Below are 19,653 nucleotides of genomic sequence, written 5' to 3'. Positions count from 1 at the left end.
TTTCAAGGTCCAGTGCCAGGGGCTGTGGGGGTCGGGGGTTCCAAGCACCGCACATCTCGGCCTGGCTTTCCGGGCAAGCCCTTGATTCCTCCATCGCCCTTCTCGCCCTTCTGGCCCTGGGGACAGAAGAGGCAAAGTCACTCAGGTTGTGGGAATGGACCAGAAGAACCAAGGCAGCTTCTCTAGAGCTAAGGGAGGGGCGCTTGCTTCCGAGCCCATTTGACTTTGCCTCCCTTGAAATGGAATGGCTTCCACAGGAGGCCAGACATCAGAAGGAACTTCCACCTCAGCCAGTCCACTTACTCTGGGAGTGTGTGGCATTTCCTTCTGAGGGGGGTGAGTGTTTGGACAAGGCAGGATGACTGGGAGCAATGAAAGAAGGTCCTGCCAACTATGCCCACCGATGCCATTCTGCAGGAGGACTTTAGACAGCTCCCTCCTCACGCCTGTGAGGTCTACAGACCACCCTGGCACCCACCCCTCCAAATCCTGGCCTGTTACCTTCTGGCCTGTTAGGCCTGGGAGTCCTGATGGTCCCTAAGATGAGAGGGGACACAAGAGAGAGGGTGAGGAAGGAAGAGTGAGCCCCAGCCACTTTCCCCCAGTCCCAGCTCCACACTCACCGAGGCTCCTGACGCCCCCTTCTCTCCCTTCGGGCCATCTGCACACTGAGCAGGGAGACAAGGTGTTGAGGGAAGCCCAGGACACCACTGGGGTCCACTGGGGCGGCCCCACCTTGGCCTTGAAGCACCTCTGGGCCTTACCTGAAGCGGAGCATCCGGGGAGATTCGCACACAGTCATTGCCCTGGGAGTAAGGGACAGGGATCAGGGCTGTGGGCTTCTGGAGAAGTCATCCTAGACCTCTTGTGAGGAGGAAAGGCCCAGGTATCCCTAGAAACCAGAGGCTCCCATAAACTAAATCCTAGAATACCCCCCTCACCCCTCCTCTTGGGCCAGGCTTCTCGCTGAGATGACAGCACAGTGACTCACATTCCAGCCCAGTCCTGGGGCCCAGCTGGGACAGCCCTGCAGTGTGCATGGCTGGGCACTCACCCGTGCTCCCTTCTCTCCCTTGGGGCCTGATGGACCAGGCAGGCCTCGCTCACCTGTCTCTCCCTGTGGGTAAAACCAGAATGGTAGCTGGGACCAGAGCAGACATGTGGGAGCCTCTTGGAAGTGCTGCCCACCCAGTCTCCTCCACCCATCCACCACACAAACGAACAAGCACACACACACACACACACACACACACACACACACACAGAGCGTCCAGTCCCACCCCAACCCTCCCCACACACACAGCATATGGATCCCACACACACCATCCACACGCCCCTCCCACCCAAAAGGCTGCATATGGCAGATCCAGTCTCACGCAGAAGGTGTTCCTTCCCCCACGCCCATATGCATGCACCCCAGCTCACACGCAGCACTTCTGGTGTGCCAAGACACACGTGGGGTGGCAGAAGCCCATGACGGCTGAGGGTCAGACTGCCTAAGCCCAATTCTGGTACCTGCTGCCATGTGACTAAGGGCCAGACACATCTTTTAGCCTCAGTTTTCTCATCAGTAAAGTGGGGCTTGTGTCAGTCTTTGCCTCGAGGGGTTGTGGTAAGGAAGACATGGGTGCTCCAGCCAAGGTGCTGGCACAGAGGCTGGCATGCAGGCAGCACTCTGTGAAGGTGGCTCAGAGAGTCATTCTACAAACTCGTGAGCCCTCACCCATGGCTGGAGTCTGCGTGCACGGCCTCCCTACTGAGCACAAGCTCTGCAGCCCCATTAGGCTCACAGGGATACGGTTCAACCCTCAGCCATGGACCACACATGCAAATCCCAGAGACGCAACAGCCCTGCCCACGTGGTCAGTTTGGCACACCCATGTGGGCACAGCAGGGCCTCAGTTTCCCACAGGATGAGTATTGAGGGGGAACAGGAAGGTAAAAAAAAAGATGCATTTGTGTGGCCCAGAGTCTGCTGCATAGTAGAGCCTTAGAAAAGGGCAGCTCTTAACATTTTTCCATACACACAACCCTCTGCTGTCTCCAACACACACCTTTTATCACTTCACATTCACACAGACTGAGGTAGTCCTGATAGAGAAACACAACCACAGAGCCCCATAGTATAGGATGGGCTGGAGCCAGCAAAGAGGGCAGGAGTGTCTTGTTTCCCGTCAAGACTCACCTTGGAGCCAGAAGGACCAAGTGTGACCTGAGGGGACAGAGGAAGGCATTACACCTCAAAACGGGACAGCAAATCAAAGACTCAGAGAGGGCAAGAATGTCATTCAAGGTCACGCAGCATGGCAGGAGGGCCAACAGCCTGCCATCTACCTTGCTTCCCAGGCCAACCAGCATGCTGACTCTATTTCCTAAGGCTATAAAACCCACAGAAGGGTCTTGTTTGCCTTCTCTAACCTGCTTGGCTTTGGCTAACTCCGCCTCTAGTTGCTAGGATAACATGGCTGCTCAGTTTCCATGGTAACTCCTATATCTCTAGGGACCATCAGCCTTACCAGATTTGGTGGGGACTAGATCTATAAGGGGACAGGCAGCAGAGGGGTCACTTCCTGATGTCCCCCACAGTCAGGGAGCATAGAGGTGAGGGCAGCTGGGTTTGTGCCCTTCGTGGACCAATGTGGCCTGTCAGCTCAGAGCAGCAGGCCTCGGAGTGCAGTGACTCACTCTGCCCACAGAAGAGGCACAGTTGGGTATCAGCTGGGTTCTCACTGAACCCCTCTCTCTCATCCTTCCAGATGCCCAGAGGGAGGCAGGACCAGGGTCAGCTATTGAGGAGAAGAGGGGACTCTGCTAGGCTCTGAGGTAATGCGTGGGTTTGGGAGCCAGTCTCGGGCCCAGCAGGTGCCATGTGAAACCTTCCAGGCACAGCTGACCTGAGATTGTGTGGAACATACGGAGCTTGGATCAGTAGCCAAAGCCCTGCTATCACAGGATGGCTATCGTGCAGTGCCCTTCCACCCCGGCTCCCTCACAGGGCGGGAGGCAGCTTCCATGCAGCCCTGGCTGGGCGGGTGTGGGGGTGGGGTCAAGTCCCCCGCTCTGGGAGCCCAGCAGGGAGGGGTGTGAAAGTGCACAAAGCCCCCTTGTCCTCAACCAGGAAGCTGTCCAGCCAACTCCAGGCAACATCCACTCTGAGCCCTCACCCACCCCACCCTGCATGCCCTCCCTTCACTCACATTGCTCTCCTGGGTGCCATGGACACAGGGTGGGCACTGAGAAGGAAAAACAAGGGTCAGTTCTGAGCCCTTGGGATCAGCCTTGCACCCTCATCCCTGCCCAACCCACACACAAGCACACTCAGGCACACGCATCACACAAGTCCTGAGTGTGACTGGAGAAACACATGAAGATAGGAACCCTAAAAAACAAGAATCACTCTTCACTTCCCACTAACTTGTACCCACAGCCATATGCTAGGTGAGGAAACCAAAGCCCAGAGAGCAATAGTAGTGGATCCAGGGTCACACGGTATGTCACAGCAGAGTAAAGATCAGAATTTAGGAGTTCCAAGGCCAATGCCTGGGCTCCCCATGACACTCATGGCCATTGGCTGCCAACTCAGCAAGTGTCCTCCAAGCCTACCACCCCACAACCCAGGAAAGGCAGTGGGCAGATAGGGCCCAGTGTCAGGCCCCCAAGGTATGCTGGGAGCTGTGTAGTCATCTATCACCCCCATTCACAGGGCCTACGACCCAAAGTCTTGTCCAAAATGTTCATGCTGGCACTCCCTTATCCAAGCCCCTTGGCCAGCCCGGACTGAGGGCTCACCTCATCAACTGCTGACTCCCGAAGGACCTGGGAAAAGGGGAGCACAAGAGTGGGCAGAGAACTCAAGGATCAAGCAAAGCACTGCGCCAAAATCCCTGCCCAAGAGCCAGCAGGAGTAGGCTTGCAGGAGTTGGCTCTCTAGAGAGTGTCAAGTCCTGAGTCTGTCCCACCCTGTCTGTCTTTCCTTCTCAGAGCTGGCACCACGCTGCCCAAGCTTTGTCCAGGCAGGAAGAGAGTGGGAGTGGAGAGCCTTCTCCAAGCAGCTTATGGAGAGCATACAGGGCAGACTGAGGGCATCACAAGCTCCTCCTCCCGCCCACCATCTCTACCTTTGTTCCCTTTTCTGCCTTCTGGCTGGTTCTTCCCATCAGCTTTGCATCCACCTGGCACACAGAGCAAAAGGAAACACAGAGGAGGGGCAGTTCTGGGGCCCATGCTGGAAAGGGACACTGAGAGCACCTGTGGACCCAGGTACCCCCTCACCCTGGCATGTGTTACCTTCCAGGATGCTAGAGGCCTACTCGGGCCCCTAGGCCAACATCACAGGCGCCCCTTCTTTTCCTCCCTCCCATGTGATGTCGGAGAAAACAAGGCTTCGAATCAATGGGATCCTGTGTTCCTGCAGCCAGAGGCTGGGCATGGTGCCCAGTGGGCTGGGAGCCTCCCAGCCAGGGGGTGAGGCTAAAGGAGGAACTGGGTTTCCCTGCCACCTTCAAAGAACAAGAGACCAGGGACAGGGCAGCTGGCCATGGTGCTGCACAAGGGAGTGAGCCCTGGGGGAAACTGCAACCAGGCCTCTGGCCCCAGGTGTCCCTGCCTGAGAAGTTGCCTTTGTTGCAAGCCTGGTGCTGCCCTCATGAGAAAGGTCTAGGTGGCATCAGTGGGGCAGTGCCAGAGCCCGATGGGCATAACTCTCAATGCCATAGCTGAACAGGCACAGGCTCCTGTGCCTCCCTGAATATAAACAGACGGGCATTTAGTGCCCTTCCCTCCCCGGGCACATGGCCGGCTGGTCCTGGTGTCAGATCTCAGTCAGGTCAGGGAGGGACAGTTTCTTGCACATGCCCTGCCTATCCACCTTGCTATTTTGAGGCTCCTCCAAGCAGAAGCAGCGGGTGTAGACCTTGCCCTCTGTCTGAGGGTTGATCTCGATGAGCTCATTACTCTGGGTGTCCCGGCGGGCCTTGGAGGTCTCTGGGGGGCACTGCTCAGGGTGAGGGAAGGGCTGTAGTTAGTACAGAGGCAGATTCATCCCAAGACTCTACACATTTGTTTCCAGAGCCCCGCATCTCCAGCACATAGTGCCATTAGACAGTACCCCAACCCCCTACCCCCCACTCCCAGTCATGCTAGGGCCAGGCACTCACCCCTCCTGGTAAAATCTCGCAGCATCCCTCTTCTAGCACAAGCTCTGGGTCACAGTAGATGTGTGCCTGCTGAAGGTCAAACTGCAGGGGACACAGAAGTTAATTTCAAGTCATTTTCTCCAACAGCTGTGTACTGGCCCCCAGTGAGGTACAGAGATGTCTCTGCCCCAGAATTTAACCTCAGGGTGCTTCCAATCTGGCCTGAGAGCCTATCAAGACTACAGCTGTCAGTCGGGCATGGTGGTGAAAGCCCATAATCCTAGCACACTAGGAGGTTGAGGCAGCAGCAACAAAAATTTGAGCCCACGGGACCAGGGATTTAGCTCAGTGGTGTCACCTCCTGTCTTGTAAGCACAAGGTCCTGAGTTTGATCCCCAGTACCCCCCTCCCAAAAGAAGTTTGAGCCCAGCCCAGGCATTCAGCAGGATCCTGTCTCAAAATTTAAAAAGGAATAAAGTGTGATGTGATGGTCCTGGGTTCAGTCTTCAGTCCTTACACACACACACACACACACACACACACACACACACACACCCCAATTGTCACTAAAATCAAAATCAAACCGCACATGTTGGAAAGAGGGACAGAGGCCAGAGGAAGAGGGAGGAGGAGGCTTACATGCAAGCAGGGCCTGTTCATCTGGCTGGAAGGCAAAGAAGGGCATTTCAGTTAGAGGTAACAGGATAGGCAAAGGCACTGACTTGTAAAAGTGCTAGGTGAGCTACATGCCTAGGATGGAACTGACCAGAGCAGAGCTACATAGAGAGACGGGAAGGAAGATAATGCTATGAACTCTTATAGGAGACATATCACGAAGGGTCTCAAATGCCAGGTTAACCATATTGGGTTGATCTAGAGGGCAGAGGGGAACCACGGGAGGATTCTGAGCAAGGGGAGGACCTCGTCAGATGCAGACTTGAGGGAGCTCACTCAGGCCCCTAGAAGGTGCAGCCAAGGCCATGGTGCAAGTTAGCACTCACCGAGACAGGCTTGCCATGCTCAGCATCCAAGCCCAGAAACACATAGCCCACAGTCTGCATGGGTCTCCGGGGCCCCAGAGGCTGGGAGGAGGCTGAGATGCAGTCCACATGCACAGAGGCCACTCGTCCAGCCACGCTCAGCATTAGCTTGTGCCAACGCAGGTCGAAGAGCTGGGGCACTGGGAAGATGCAGGACACATATTCACCATCTTGGTCCTGTGCCCGGAGCTCCAGACTCTGCTCTTGGCTGTTGACTTCCAGGGAAATCTGTGCAGAATTGGGAAAGGAGGAGGAGAGAGATTCAGAGCTCCAGAGCCACTTCATGGCAAAGTCAAGGGCCATCGACTCATTCCACAGAAGGAGAAACTGAGTTCCAGAAAGGGAAGAAAGCTGGTTGGAGTCATGAAGAAATACATCTTGAAAGAATGGGACTGGTACCGATGGGCTGAGGTCACCTTGGGGGTGGGCGCTGAGATGGAGCAGGGAGGCCGCAGAAATCACAAGCTGGCCTAGAAGCTGGGCTGGACTGGTCTCACCTGACACCCCAGGAAGCGTGAGTGCAGGGTAGTGGGAAGGGCTCACCTGCGGGTACCCATTTCCATCAGTCACTTGGAACAAGTACCACGTGCTCTGGTAGGTATGCTTCTTCAGCAGGAGGGTGAGCACCAGCGCAAATTCCTCTGGGAGCCCTCGAGGGAACACTCGGCTGCGGATGGAGCAGAGGGAGGCCCTGAGGCTCGGGGGAGAGTCCAGCTGCTGGCCACTCCTCTGGGCCTTTAGGAATGGTGAACCTGCCCGTGATACCAAAGGCACACACCTCCAAACAAAGTACACTCATTCTCCCATTTTTGCATGACTTATTGGGCATCTTCTAGGTGACAGGTACAGGGCTGGCTACTGGGGAGAATACTGAGGAAAACAGAGAAGGGGCCTGTGCCCACGAGGGGAATGGGGACTAGAAACAAAGACTCCCCAGAATGACTACTATTGCATTCCAATTTTAGCAAAGGCTTCTAAGGAATCTACGATGCCCGAGGGTGAATAACTGGGCCTGGGGTGGAGAGATGCTAAAAAGATGGGGATGGTTATGTATGGCAGAGCAGTCTGAAGAGGAGGGGATATGTGGGGAGTTGAGGCCAGAGGGTTAGACAGGCCCAAGTCACCCGAGGACTGGTGGGAGTGTGGACTTCACACACATGAGCACATACACACACCCTTGCCGGGTTCCTACTCCCATCCTACTATTCTCATTCTTGAGGTGCTCACAGGATGCAGACCTGGTCCTGCCCACTGCTAGCAAGAGACAGGGTAGGGCTGCTAGATGCCCCCTTGTACCCATCCCACAAGCACCAAGGGCAGAGACCAGGCTAAGTCCTGGCAGGGGGAGGATGAAATGGGCCCCAGAGAGGCCTCACAGTCAGGGTGACTGAGGTCAGTGTGTATCCCCAGGGGCCACACCAAGTGGGGTTGTGAGCTATGGATGCGTGTGTGCTCCCTCCATCACATTACCGAGTGGGCTGGGTAAGTGGGGTTGCCCCCAGCCGCAGGATGAGAGGCCCCCCCTTGGGGTTGCGGATCTTCTTGATGGCAGGGGTCTTCATGAGGCTGAGTCGGCGGATGAGGTTGAAGCCTTTGGGAAAAACAACATATGAAAGGCTCAACTGAGCAGGTAAAGAAGGGGTTCCTTCCTGGACAAAGGGAGAGGGGACAGCAACAGGGTGAGAGGCACTCACCAGTCACATTGGCTGACAGGTCACTTCTGTGTTCTAGCTTGAGTCCTTCCTGCTCTGAAGGGGGGCACTGCTCACCTACAAGAGAATTGGCTGGGGAGCACTGGGGACTTGGGCTGAGGCAGCTGCCCAGCTGGGCTCCTGGGAAGCAGCAAGTTCAGTGTTAGCCTGGCCCATCCTAGACCCTGGCTACCCTGGGAGCCAGGAGGAGCCCCCCACACACACATAGTCAGGAAGACTGAGGCCTAGAGACTGAAGCCTGGCCCAAGGCCACTGAGTGAGTCAACGGCACAGCACAACCGGAACTGGAACCCAAATCTCAGTGTTCCCCATCAGGGTCTAGGCCAGCAAGGGAAAGGATAAAAGAAACGGGGCGGCACCAAAGCACAGTGTGGTGGTGAGCTGTGGATATGCGTGTGCTCCCTCCATCACATGCACTGAGGTGGGGGCAGAGGAACACTTCAGGTTGAGGAAATATCAGGCTCGTGCCCATTTTGTGTTCTGTGCGATTCCATGGCATGCCTGCACATGGGTGAGTCGTGGATACCCATGCCCCCAGGGATGCCATGTGCAGCTGGGACATGTGCTCTCCGCAATGGGTCCCACTTTCCACATCCAAAGCAGACAAGCAGACCAGACACAAGTCGAGCCCACAGAGTGGCTTTTCAACCATCTAATGAAACAGTGAGAAGACACTGGGGGTCTAAAGAGAACTGAAGCTCAAGGGCAGCACCAGGGCCTTAGATTCAGGTAGGGCACATTAAGAGGTAAGGGTGCCTAGAGAGTGAGACGTTTTAATGCAGGTCGTCACAGCCCTGAAGGGACAGGCTGGCAGCCAAAACCTTCCTCTCCCTTGGCTGACTGAGCAGAAGTACTGAGGGGAGTGCTATACTGGAGAGACAGAGGCTAGAATCAAAAAGTCCTTCCCAGCAAGCAGCTACAAAGCTGGGGCAAGACAGTAAAGTAGGATCCTAGAGGCTGGCAAACTTCTTGCTAGCCTGACTGAAAGAAGGAATCCTGCATCCCTGGTCTTGGTCACCCACTAGAGTCCCTCCCCCAGGTCTGACCAGAAAGATCTTCACTGTCTTCAGCCTCAAAGCAGCAGTGGGTGACTCACCCATTGGCAATGGGCCCAAATTCCTTACAGATGTTGAAATTCTCTGCCCCAGCACCACCCACCAAAGGAGCAAAGCTCCCCCATACATGTGCAGGAACACATATGTATGAGTGCACACACGTACACGGCACACACACAACTAGTAGCAACACCCATTCTTGGTACATAACACTTTTGGGGGGTTCCGGGAATGGAACTGAGCACCTCACACTGAGATATATCCATACCTCCCTCCCTCCTTCCTTTTTGAGACAGGATCTCACGAAGTTCCTCAGTTGCCTAGATTGGGTCCAATTTTCTCCTGCCTCGGTTTCCCAGAGTTCTGGGACTACGGTTAGCTGTGTGCCACCATGCCTGGCTTGCACAACCCCTCTTGCTTTGCTTCTTTGTTGGCAGCCTTTGACTGTCTGGGTCTGGGTTCTAGGAGCTCTGCTCCTGCTTGGCTAGGTGGCAGAGCTACCAAGCCTAGAGGGCACCCAGTAGGGCTGGGCAGGCTGCCCAGTAAACTTCCCCTGGCCTTTGGCCCCAGAAAGCTGCAGCGTCTGCCCCATCCAGAGTCTGGCCTGAGGCTGAGCCCTGCACAGGAGAGCCAGATTGGCGGTGGAGGAGGAGTGCTCATCTGGGCTGGAGGATGGAGTCTCCACCATAAGCAGGAGCAGGACTTGGGCCAACCTTCTACAGGGCAGGGAAAGCAAAGTGAATTCTCCTCCCACCCTGCTGGCCCCCACCAAGGCTAACACAGGACAGGTTTATGTATACAGGGGAGGGGGCTGTCTGACCCCACACAGAGACCCAGTAGTAGGTGTAAATGCACAGAGCCACTCTGAGATACAAACACAGAGTTGCTCAAAGATGTAAATATATGCACAGACACACTCTCTCACAGGTTTGAGGGTGCAAACTCCTCAGGCTACCCTGAGCCCAGCCCCGAGACTCTCCATAAATGCTCATATGACGGGCACATACATAGCCCCACATGTGCAAAGATGCTGGCACCTCAGGGCCAGTTGCAGGCTTATGGCACCCGGACCATCCTGTGTCATCTCACCTGTGTTTGCCCCATGGCTGAAGGTGACCCAGAGACTGAGCAGCCACAGGCCAGGTGTCCACATCCTGGTCCAGAGGGATCAGCCACAGCCACAGCACCTGAAAGCCACAGAGACCCAGGAAGTCAGGTTCCTGAGATCCCACAGCACAATTCCACACATGGGCAAGTAGTGACAGCCCACAGGGCTCCCTTCCACTGGGAATGGCATGGCAAGAGGTCTAGCCAGGTGTTAGTCCCTCCCAGGAGCCCAGCCACTGGCCTGGGGCTAAGATCTGGGCATGGGTGATAATCAAAATATTTAACCACCGGTATGGCACAGAGACCCACCAGACAGAATAGAATGCTGGCCAGAGCACGGAAACAGGGTCTGGCAGCCTCTGGTTGTGCCAGTGTGTAGCTGCTGGATTGCAGAAAATTCCAAAGGGTCCTAGGTACCACGGTAGCTACCCTTGTAGCTGGGATAGTTGGGGCTTGAGGCAGAGACTATTTATCAAAACACTTGGAAGCATTTCAGTATTTGTGCTCTGTGCTGGCACGCACCAGCCCAGTACCTGGCTAGCTGGCAGCCCTGCACCTACAAGGTCAGAATCTCAAGACTTGGCTGAGTCTCCTGGAAGGTCTCAGTGGGCTGTGTGTGGGCCAATGAAGCTTCCCCCTGGGTAAAGATAGGTGGGAGAGCAGGTTGCCAGGGCTCAGGACCTTGTTGCCAACCTCCCCTACTGATGGACGCTAGTCTTTTAGTTTTATTAAAGCCTGATGGATGGGTCCAGATAAATCAATGCAGGCTCAGCAATCAGCCAGCACAGCCATACATCACCCAGCCTCCCCCAGCACAGGCAGCTCATGCACATGCACACAGAGCCATGCGTGTTTTGGCACACACACACACACACACACACACACAGAGATACACATGGTACTTGTGTATGCATTCAAACCTACCTGCACGCAGGCATGCTCAGACACACATGGTAACTGATAAATTCAGGCACACAAGTTTGACCATATACATATGCACACAGCCAGCCCATGACCACCCTACCAATAGGCCTTCCTGTTGGGAAGTTCTTATGCAAGTCTGATCTCATTCCTTCTGATGGAATCCCATTTTCCCTCCATTGGTCCTGGACAGGGAATGAGAACAGAAAGGATCCCCTCCCCGATATATTTGGAGGTAGGATACCAGGCCCCTTCTCCTGGGACAGAACTGTACCTCCCCCTCAAAACCCCCCATCCCCGGGATGTGCATATCCCACCCCTCAAACACTAGGCAGGCCTGCCCCTCCTGCCAGCCAGTGGAAGGGCTGCCAAGGTGGGCACCACGTGGGCACACGTGGAGGCGTGAACACTTCCGCCTCCACTCCCCAGGCCCCAGTCTGCGTGGGGGGCCACAGAAACAGTGAAACAGGCTTCAAGGAGATGTTCCATCCCGACACAAAGGCACAGACTGGGGGCAGAGGGAGTAGACCCAGGAGGGAGATCAGAGCTCATCCCTCTATGGAAAAGAGGATGATGCCCAGAGAGCGGGATGCCATTTGCCCCAAGGCACACAGCCAGTCAGGGGCGGAAAGGATCCTTCAGCCGGCTGCCAGCAGGCAGTCCATTTCATGCCCACTTACCCGTGGCTGGGTATCCCCTAGCCTCACTGAGCAATCCCGGCAGGCAGCCTCAGAGCCCCCAGCCCGGAGAAGCGGGGCCTGGGTTCCGCCGGATCCCTGGGGATCTGCGCTCTCCCCCTGGGCCAGCCGCACGGGTCCCCAGCTTCCCAGAGGCCTGAGCTCTCCAGGCTGAGTGCGGTCCCGCGCAAGCCTGCCGCTTTGCCGGCCACTCGGGGTGGGGAAAGAGGGGCGGTTCCAGGGGGCTGGGGGCCTGCCAGGAAAGCTAATGGAACACAGCTGGGCCCGCCCCTCCAGACCAGAGGAGGAGGGGACGCGGGAGGGGCTCCGGCCACGGGACCCACAGACTGAAGGACTCACAACCCCGCTCCTCCCCTGGCTGGGTGCCCGGGCCCGCCCCTCCCACTTCCACTGCCAGGTGAGCCAGCCAGCGAGCAGGCGGATCCTGCGTGTCCAGAGCCGCCCGGGAAGGGGGCTCCTGCGGGCGGGTAGGCGTCTTTTTAAGAGCCAGGCCTGGAGTTTGAAGAACCTCCTCTTTTCCTTCCCTCTTCTTTGGCTGGGTCCCCAGGAGGCTCCTGGCTGGGTGCCCGGGCCCGCCCCTCCCACTTCCACTGCCAGGTGAGCCAGCCAGCGAGCAGGCGGATCCTGCGTGTCCAGAGCCGCCCGGGAAGGGGGCTCCTGCGGGCGGGTAGGCGTCTTTTTAAGAGCCAGGCCTGGAGTTTGAAGAACCTCCTCTTTTCCTTCCCTCTTCTTTGGCTGGGTCCCCAGGAGGCTGGGGTGGGAGTGGAGACCCTCCTCCCAAGATCATTCAACCCAACATGTGGCTGCCGCCCAAGCCTCAGTGGTCAGCTTTTTCCAGTTCTTGAGCCTAACATTCCTAGTCTGTCCCTCTCTGTCTGCAACCCCTCCCCAAATTAACTCCTGCTCTGACCTCATTCCCAGAGAAGTGGAACCAGCCAGTTCCTTGCTCCTTCTTACTCCATGAGCTCAGAAGGACTCGGATCCCTGCCCCCTGCTCAGGCTTTGTTGACTTCAAATGTACCACTTAACTAGAACTCGACTTGCTCATCTGTGACTTGGGCTAATGGTAGTATTTGCCTCGGATTGTTAAAGGAACTGAGTTAAATGTCTGTAAAAGTGCTTAGCCATGGCCTGACACAAAAGAGAACGATTTGCTGTTATTTTCATTATTGTGGTGATCCCTGGCAAGGGCTGGGGTGGGGTGGGAGATGAAGCTGGGAGTCAAGCATGCTTTCTATCCAGGGAAGCAAAAGGAATTGCGGCTGGGTGAGAGATCTGACTCTGGAGGAGGAAGGAGAAGGTAATACTTCCGGTGCCATTAGGGAAAGGGGAGGTTGGCCAAGGCCAGCACCCTCGAGGGTCCTCTCCACCCCGCTCCCCAGCAGCAAATTCCTTGGTGTCAAAGTAGGGAAACCACACAGAAGGGGGCCATGGGTGGAGAAGGGATGGGGGGCACTAATGCAGTTCCTTGATTTTGGTGTGGCGGTCATCGCATTAACACAGTGCAGTGCAACTCTGTGGCCCCATCTAACCCAGGCACGGGGAAGCCAGCCCTGGGATTTCCCGCCTGCAAACCCGGAGGCGCTGAGTCAGTGGAAACCCCAAGTAGCAGAGTAGCCGCAGAGGCGCCCCACTGTGGTCTCTTGGAGGAGCCGGGGGCCCAGATGTCATGTGGCAGTGGTGGGAACGCTGAGCTCAGCAGCGGGAGGGAAGTACAGGGGGTGGGGCTCTCTGAGGCTCGAGTGAGGAGTGGGCAGGCACAGGCCCAGCCTGTCCCTAGAGCACTAACCAGCGCTGGGCATGTGGGAAGATAGGGAACACCAGGAGGTTAGGCTTTGCTCTGAGATTCCACCTATGCTAACGCCTTGCATCTTTACCACAACTGTATGTCAGTTTCTCTGTTTATCCCTGCCTTGTGGATGGGAAACCAGGAGCATAGGAACAGCACAGCCCTTGCAGCGTCAGTCACACAGCTAGTTGGCAGTGAATAGATTCGCGTCTCACCCACTGTGCCATCCTGGCCCCTCCTACCCTTCCTGTACACATGCCCTGTGCAGGGATGGCTGACCCAGAACAGCCAGAGACAGAGACACAGGAAGCTGGGAAGGAGGAATCCAGGCTGTCTATAGCAGTAGCCAAGGCTGGGACATGGCCTTTGCCTGAATCTACCATCATAGACAGATGTGTGCTTCCCTCTAACACGTGTGCACACAGCCAGAGAGAGCCATGTGTGCTCTCTCGCAGGACTTGGTTGTGCACGTACCATACACATCTGTGGGCACTCGTGTTCATGCAGATATGCATGTACACACACAGCATACCTTCTCTTAAACAGATACACAAGACACGTATAGGAGCCCAGGTGACTCCACAGGAAGGTATTCCTGGACATGCCCAGAGACAGGTGTTTAATTCTCACAGTGCCTGTGTGTGTGACACTGCATGTACTTAAATGTACACACACAGGCACATGCATGTACACATAAACATGTGTGCACAAAACACACCTAGAGACACAGACACGTGCGCACCAGCATAATGACTCAGAGAAGCAGGCAGACGTCTGGCACGTACATGTGTGCACACAGACACAGGTGGCCACATGGACTGAGCACCCACAGAAACACTCAGCTGTGCACACACTGGCACACGTACACATAAACATACATGTAGCTATATTGACACATTTACACTCAGTCAGCCCAGAAAACCCTGCACACCAGCAAGCTAGGTATCCCGTGGGGCCAGGCTCAGTGCCCTCACCCCAGATGGCACCGCCACGAGGTAATCAACACTGCTAATCGCCACCAGCTGCCCTGGAGCCTGCCTGTCGCTGCTGGGTGGGGATAGCAGTGCCTCCTGGGCCTGGGGTTATGTGCCCAGATGTTGACAATGCTCAGGCGCCCTCCCATTACCCCAGCTTGCCTCTGGGAATCCCCATCTGGTAGAGGCAGATTTTGGGGCTTGGGGAGGATAAAGAGCCAGGATAAGGCTTGGCTCCTTGCATCCAAGCAGAGGTGGTTTGTGTGTCTTAAGCTTGCATGTGGTCCTGGACCTCTGTGTGCACACGTGCACACTTGGGCCCTGGCACAGGTGCACGCAGCTGTGCGTGCACACACAGACATTTCCTATGTGATGAATTGCTCTTCACAGATCTGCTGTTCTCTGCCTTCCTCATTCTACGCAATGCCACCATACCCATGCAGATGATAAATCTGAAAATCCAAGCCTGGCTCCTTCCTTTTCCTCACTAGCCCCGTCCAATCCTGTCACCTCTACCCCTAAAACACAGGCCGCACCTTTGTACTTCTCCCAATCTCCGCTGCTACCACTCTTGCCCAAGCCACCACCATCTTTTGCTGGGACCACTGCAAGAGGTTCTGACTGCTCTGCCCACTGCTCAGAGTGCACTGCCCCTCCACTCCAGCCTAGCAGCCAGGGAGAACCTTCCTAACCTCTCTCAGTTGGCTTCCAGTTCTCATGCTACATAAAATAAAACCCCAGATCTTTCCCTCACCTTCTCAAAAGTCTTTCATGATCTGGCCTCTGCCTTCCTGTTTATCACCTCATCCCCAAAACTGTGCTCCTGCTTCCTTTCTCAGCCCCGAATGCACTTCGCTGGCTTCCCCTTGGGGTGTTTGCACCCACTCTTCCCTCCGTCTGCAAGGGTTTCCTCTTGTCTTTGCTGGGCCGGCTCCTTGCTCTCCAGGGCTCCCCTCCTAAGCCGGATCCTCGCAGTGGTCTGCCCTGACCTCCAGATGTGGAGGAACTTCAGCCACTCCCTATCACACGGCTTCCAGGTGAGTGTCTAGGCTTTGCTTTTCTGCGTGACCCTGTCTTGCTGTCATTACTGCCCTACAGCTGACCTAGCACCCCTAGTTACCAACAGTGAATGAGTGCACAAAGGCACTCGAGCCCTGCCCGGGCATCCAGATACAGACTATGCCCACAGGAAGCATGACACGGGCACAAATGTGAAGGTGCGCATGTTCAGACACGCGTGCGTGTCCTTGAACACACAGGTTCTGCATTCTGAGGGACACTGAGACAGGAGGCCTCGCTCTGCCTCCTTCCATGTCTCTTTCCTGTCCCCTCTATGGAAGAGGGAAAATCCCTGATTCCCTAGAACTCCTTCCTCCTCCTCCTCCTCCTCTTCCTCCTCCTCCTTCTCTTCCTTCTCCTCCTGGCATCTAGAGGGCAGAGGTCAGGGATGCTGCTAAACATCATATAGTACTCAGGACAGGCCTCCCAATAAGGAATTACCTGACTCCAACTGTCAGTAGTGCGGAGGAGAAGTCCTACCCTGAATCAGGGAAGCTTCTGTTCCACAGAATCCTCACATTCCTTAGGACACCAGATTTTGATTCCATTTCTACCTTGGATAATAGCAGCAGCACTTTTAAAGTGCTGTCCTGTATTATCCATAGAGAAACTCAATTTAGTCTCAGGACAACCACAAAGGGCCAAGTATTATTACTGTTCCAATTCAAGGGGTGAGGACAGGCAGAGAGGACCCGGATGGGTCCTGAATTTGAGCTGGTCATCTGAAGACGGGCCCAGATGGTGGGCAGAGGGCAATGTGGGAAAGAGCCCAGAAAGCAGGTGCCTGACCAAGTCCCTTTTCCCTCTGGTCTTCCTTACCCGGATGGGTCCTGAATTTGAGCTGGTCATCTGAAGACGGGCCCAGATGGTGGGCAGAGGGCGATGTGGGAAAGAGCCCAGAAAGCAGGTGCCTGACCAAGTCCCTTTTCCCTCTGGTCTTCCTTTCTCATCTGTCCAGTGGGAACCGCTATGCCATTTAAACTGGCAACACTTCTAGAAGGTAGGGCATTGTTATTGCCTCCACTTCACTACAACGGCAAGGACTCAAGATTTAAATCTCAGTGTCACAGCCAGGCCTTAATTTATTCACCTATAATATAGGTTAGGCAAACCTTCTACACCTATACTATAGGTTAGGCAAACCTTCTAGAGACCGAGTGCCCAAACTACAACGCAAAACCCACTTGGTTATCACAAAGCACCAACGCTGCAATTAAAGCTGGTGAGGTTTCAGTTTAGAAGAAACAACTATTATCTGATCGATGCTCAGCTGCTGGGGTGACGTGGCTTGTGTGCCGACAGAGAGGGCTCTGCAGGCCCGTGCAGCACGTGTGTCATAGGTTTGCCACCTATAAAAATCAAATAGCACAAAACAGTGGCTACTAAGTTTGAATCCCCCCTTTCCTATTTACAAACTGTGGACTTTTGACAAATTACCCCTGTCTGGAGAGAAATTCGGTGTCCTTGTTGGTGAAGAGGACTTGTCCCTACCTCACAAGAGGGCAGGGGGGTTTAGTGAGAGGACACATGCAAAGTGCTGAGTGTGCTTCTCCATAAACACCAGCTATTCCCGACATACCATGAGTGTATAACCCTCACCACACAAGACACACATTCTGTTGGCTCACTTCCCTCTCCTCCTCTCTCCCTCCAAGCCTGTAACTTTGAAACTGTCTTCACCTTCCTTTCCATTTGGGATAGCTCAAGGCACAGAAGGCCCTGCTTTTGTTACTATGTCTTCCAGAGCCTGTGATGGAGCCTACCTACGTGCTTTATAAATCCTTGTAGCATGAAGATGGAAAGTGGGGGAGCAGCTCCTTCTGAGGACAGACCCCTTCTCTGAGCTGCAAAGCAAGGAATATCCAAATCAGGCTTGGGGACACGGGAGCAGCCAGGGACTCCTAGATTCTTTCTTTGCATGCAAGAGCCTCAGACAGTTGGGACTTGTAAATTCTTCAAATCCTGGAACCTGTGGGTGGAGATAAGCTTTGGCTGCTGCTCAGCCCCACCTTCTCCCAGTGGTGTCCAGGGCTGGGCTAGAGAGTCCCGACAACCTGGCTAGCCAGACAGGATGCAGGAGTGGGGTGGGGGAGAGCATGCAGGGTGCAAACCCCACTTCAGCACCACGGCAGAACATAAAGCCAAAGGTCAGAGAGAGTCTGATCCTAGCTTGCTACTCCCTGGCTTTGTTCTCTGAAGCAATTCTTTCACCTCTGTGAGCCATCATTTTCATATCTGTATAATGAATGGGTGATAATAATAAGGATTAGCCTCAGGAAAATTGTTTTGAAGATTATATGAGACAAAGCATGAGATTGAGCCACTCCCGTAGGAAATGCTCAAAGATGATTGTTCTTAACAGTAGTATTCGAGAGGGTTTGTGATTTACCATGGACCGTTGCCTAAATCTCACACCCACCTTCATCTCTAATATTTCCCCTTGCCTCAAATTCATGTAGTTCTAAGAGGTCTGACATTTCTGACACAAAATAGTTTAGTTGTCTACAAAGTGACTTAAATAATAGTATGTAAAGAAAAAAAAAACAGCATATCAACCTTGATCATCCAAAAAATACCCAAGACTGGTGTGTTTGGATGAAAGAAGACAGTGGTTGGAAGGTAGGAAGAAAGAGCCTAGGACTGGGCACTTGGGTTCAAGGCCAAGGTCTGCCTCTATGCATTTGGCTTTAGGTGGCTCTTTGCCTTTTGACAACAGGGGAAGGCTGAACTTGGGGTCTCTGAGCTTCTTCCATTCCCCAAGACTGAGAGTCTTAAACCTGTAATAGCCCAAACATGTCTCCTCCTCTTGCTGGGGAATAAGTGTGAGGTGCCAGACCTGTGAGAAGCCCAGGATGCCACCTCTCTCCCCCTACTCAGGCCTCACGGGTCACCAGGTGCTCTAGATCTGGCCAAGTGTTCCATGCCACCTTAGCTGGACCCCTCCAGGAGGGGGAGCTCTCCACACCAGCCCACCAATCCTCTTCTGTACTTGGGAGGGGAGAAAAACAGCTGCCGGAGATAGTAACTGATTTGCTGAGGTGGGACTGAACCAGTGTAATTCCCAATATACTGCCCCTGTTTCTTGAAAAAAGTTGTAATCATTTGGACAATGCTAAGTATGTATAATTACTCCCCTTTTACAGAAGAATGAGCCATAACTGAGTATCAGCCTTAATCTGAGCACTTTATAGGAGGCAACAGGCCCTAAAAGAAGTTGAACAAGGGGCGTGCTAAGAAACAGAGCTGGGTCTTGAATCCAGAAGTGTCACAGCACACTCTGTCCTGTGCTGGGTCCCCTTCCTATTTATTAGGAGCCCAGTTTTCTCATCTGTGGAATGGGGAGGGTGTCTTTGCTCAAGAACCCAGTTAGGACTTCTTGTTCAAGCCCAGGTCTCCATCCAGCAGCCTGGGGAGTGCCAGTCGTAGAGATGGGCAGGTGTAGACGTGACTGTCCTGCCCAGGCAGGAGCACCACCACCAGACACACAAAAACAACCAAATAAATCAGGTCAAAGAACTCCTAATCCTCTCCGGCTGTGGCTGCTACTGCTTGCCGGGCCCCGAAGGCGAGCATGAGAGTCGGGCCAAGAGGCGCCAAGTGACGGCTGGTCATGAAGGCGGCCTCAGCCCCAGTGCGGGAGCGGGAGAAGGCCCTCCCGGCGGGTGGCACAGCCTCCCTGACCCACTCCTGGATGGGAGCGTTCCGAGCCTCTGCCTATTTTTAGATCCAGCTCTGGGCTCCAGAGCAAAGTGGGAGGGAAGGGGGGCCCATGGGGGAGCAAACGGCTGAGCAGCTCCTCCCTCTTGGGGCTCAAGCTGTACTCCTAGAAACAGAAAAGGACAGAAGCACTGGGGTCCGGGGTGTCATCCTCCTGTCCAAAAGGCCTGGCAGTTCCAGAGAGCTGGGCACGGCTCCCTGAGAAACGACCTCTATTAAGTGGAGCTTAAAGCCCCCGGACGGTCCTTGTGTCCGCCGAGGAGACTGCAGGCCAGGGCAAGCGGGGCGGAGGCGACGGAGCTGGCCGGGGTGGAAGAGCCCAGGGAGCCGCCGGGGTCTACCGGATCCCTACCCTGCCCGGCCGCCGGCCAAGGCCCCCGGCCCCTCGGGCCACCCCGACTCCTCCTCCTGTGTGGCCCCGCCCAGCCCGGACCGAGGTCCAGAGA

General features: G+C 55.0%; 1 protein-coding gene and 1 long non-coding RNA gene across 8 annotated transcripts in view; one reads left to right on the top strand and one right to left on the bottom strand.

Annotated features, from left to right (window-relative positions):
• The window catches only part of Col16a1 (collagen type XVI alpha 1 chain), a 50,975-nt gene extending 39,105 nt beyond the window's left edge, over window positions 1-11,870 (bottom strand). For 2 of the 7 annotated variants that reach the window (XM_010621599.2, XM_010621600.2), the window contains exons 1-17: window positions 11,651-11,870; window positions 10,032-10,129; window positions 7,870-7,944; window positions 7,646-7,766; window positions 6,719-6,842; window positions 6,137-6,403; window positions 5,157-5,237; window positions 4,868-4,993; window positions 4,119-4,172; window positions 3,790-3,816; window positions 3,198-3,233; window positions 2,186-2,212; window positions 1,055-1,117; window positions 765-806; window positions 624-668; window positions 502-537; window positions 54-116 (exon numbers count right to left, since the gene is read on the bottom strand). In XM_010621599.2, coding sequence (XP_010619901.1) covers window positions 54-116; window positions 502-537; window positions 624-668; window positions 765-806; window positions 1,055-1,117; window positions 2,186-2,212; window positions 3,198-3,233; window positions 3,790-3,816; window positions 4,119-4,172; window positions 4,868-4,993; window positions 5,157-5,237; window positions 6,137-6,403; window positions 6,719-6,842; window positions 7,646-7,766; window positions 7,870-7,944; window positions 10,032-10,095 — 1,251 coding nt within the window. In that variant the 5' untranslated portion in view covers window positions 10,096-10,129; window positions 11,651-11,870. Of the gene's footprint in view, window positions 1-53; window positions 117-501; window positions 538-623; window positions 669-764; window positions 807-1,054; window positions 1,118-2,185; window positions 2,213-3,197; window positions 3,234-3,789; window positions 3,817-4,118; window positions 4,173-4,867; window positions 4,994-5,156; window positions 5,238-6,136; window positions 6,404-6,718; window positions 6,843-7,645; window positions 7,767-7,869; window positions 7,945-10,031; window positions 10,130-10,582; window positions 10,687-11,073; window positions 11,156-11,650 lie in introns of all 7 variants that reach the window. The other 5 variants (XM_010621595.2, XM_010621596.2, XM_010621597.2 and 2 more) reach the window with 5 other exon arrangements.
• A 101-nt stretch (window positions 11,871-11,971) lies between these two features.
• LOC117287329 overlaps window positions 11,972-19,653 on the top strand; it is a 12,588-nt gene continuing 4,906 nt past the window's right edge. Inside the window, exon 1 of the long non-coding RNA XR_004518567.1 lies at window positions 11,972-12,065. This is a non-coding gene — a long non-coding RNA (uncharacterized LOC117287329). The remainder of the gene's footprint in view (window positions 12,066-19,653) is intronic.

The sequence above is a fragment of the Fukomys damarensis genome, unplaced genomic scaffold, assembly GCF_012274545.1.
Source record: "Fukomys damarensis isolate Sample0158 unplaced genomic scaffold, DMR_v1.0_HiC HiC_scaffold_23, whole genome shotgun sequence".
Lineage (NCBI taxonomy): Eukaryota > Metazoa > Chordata > Mammalia > Rodentia > Bathyergidae > Fukomys > Fukomys damarensis.
Note: the sequence above shows the minus strand (reverse complement) of the source record. Positions and strands in the feature narration are given on the sequence as shown.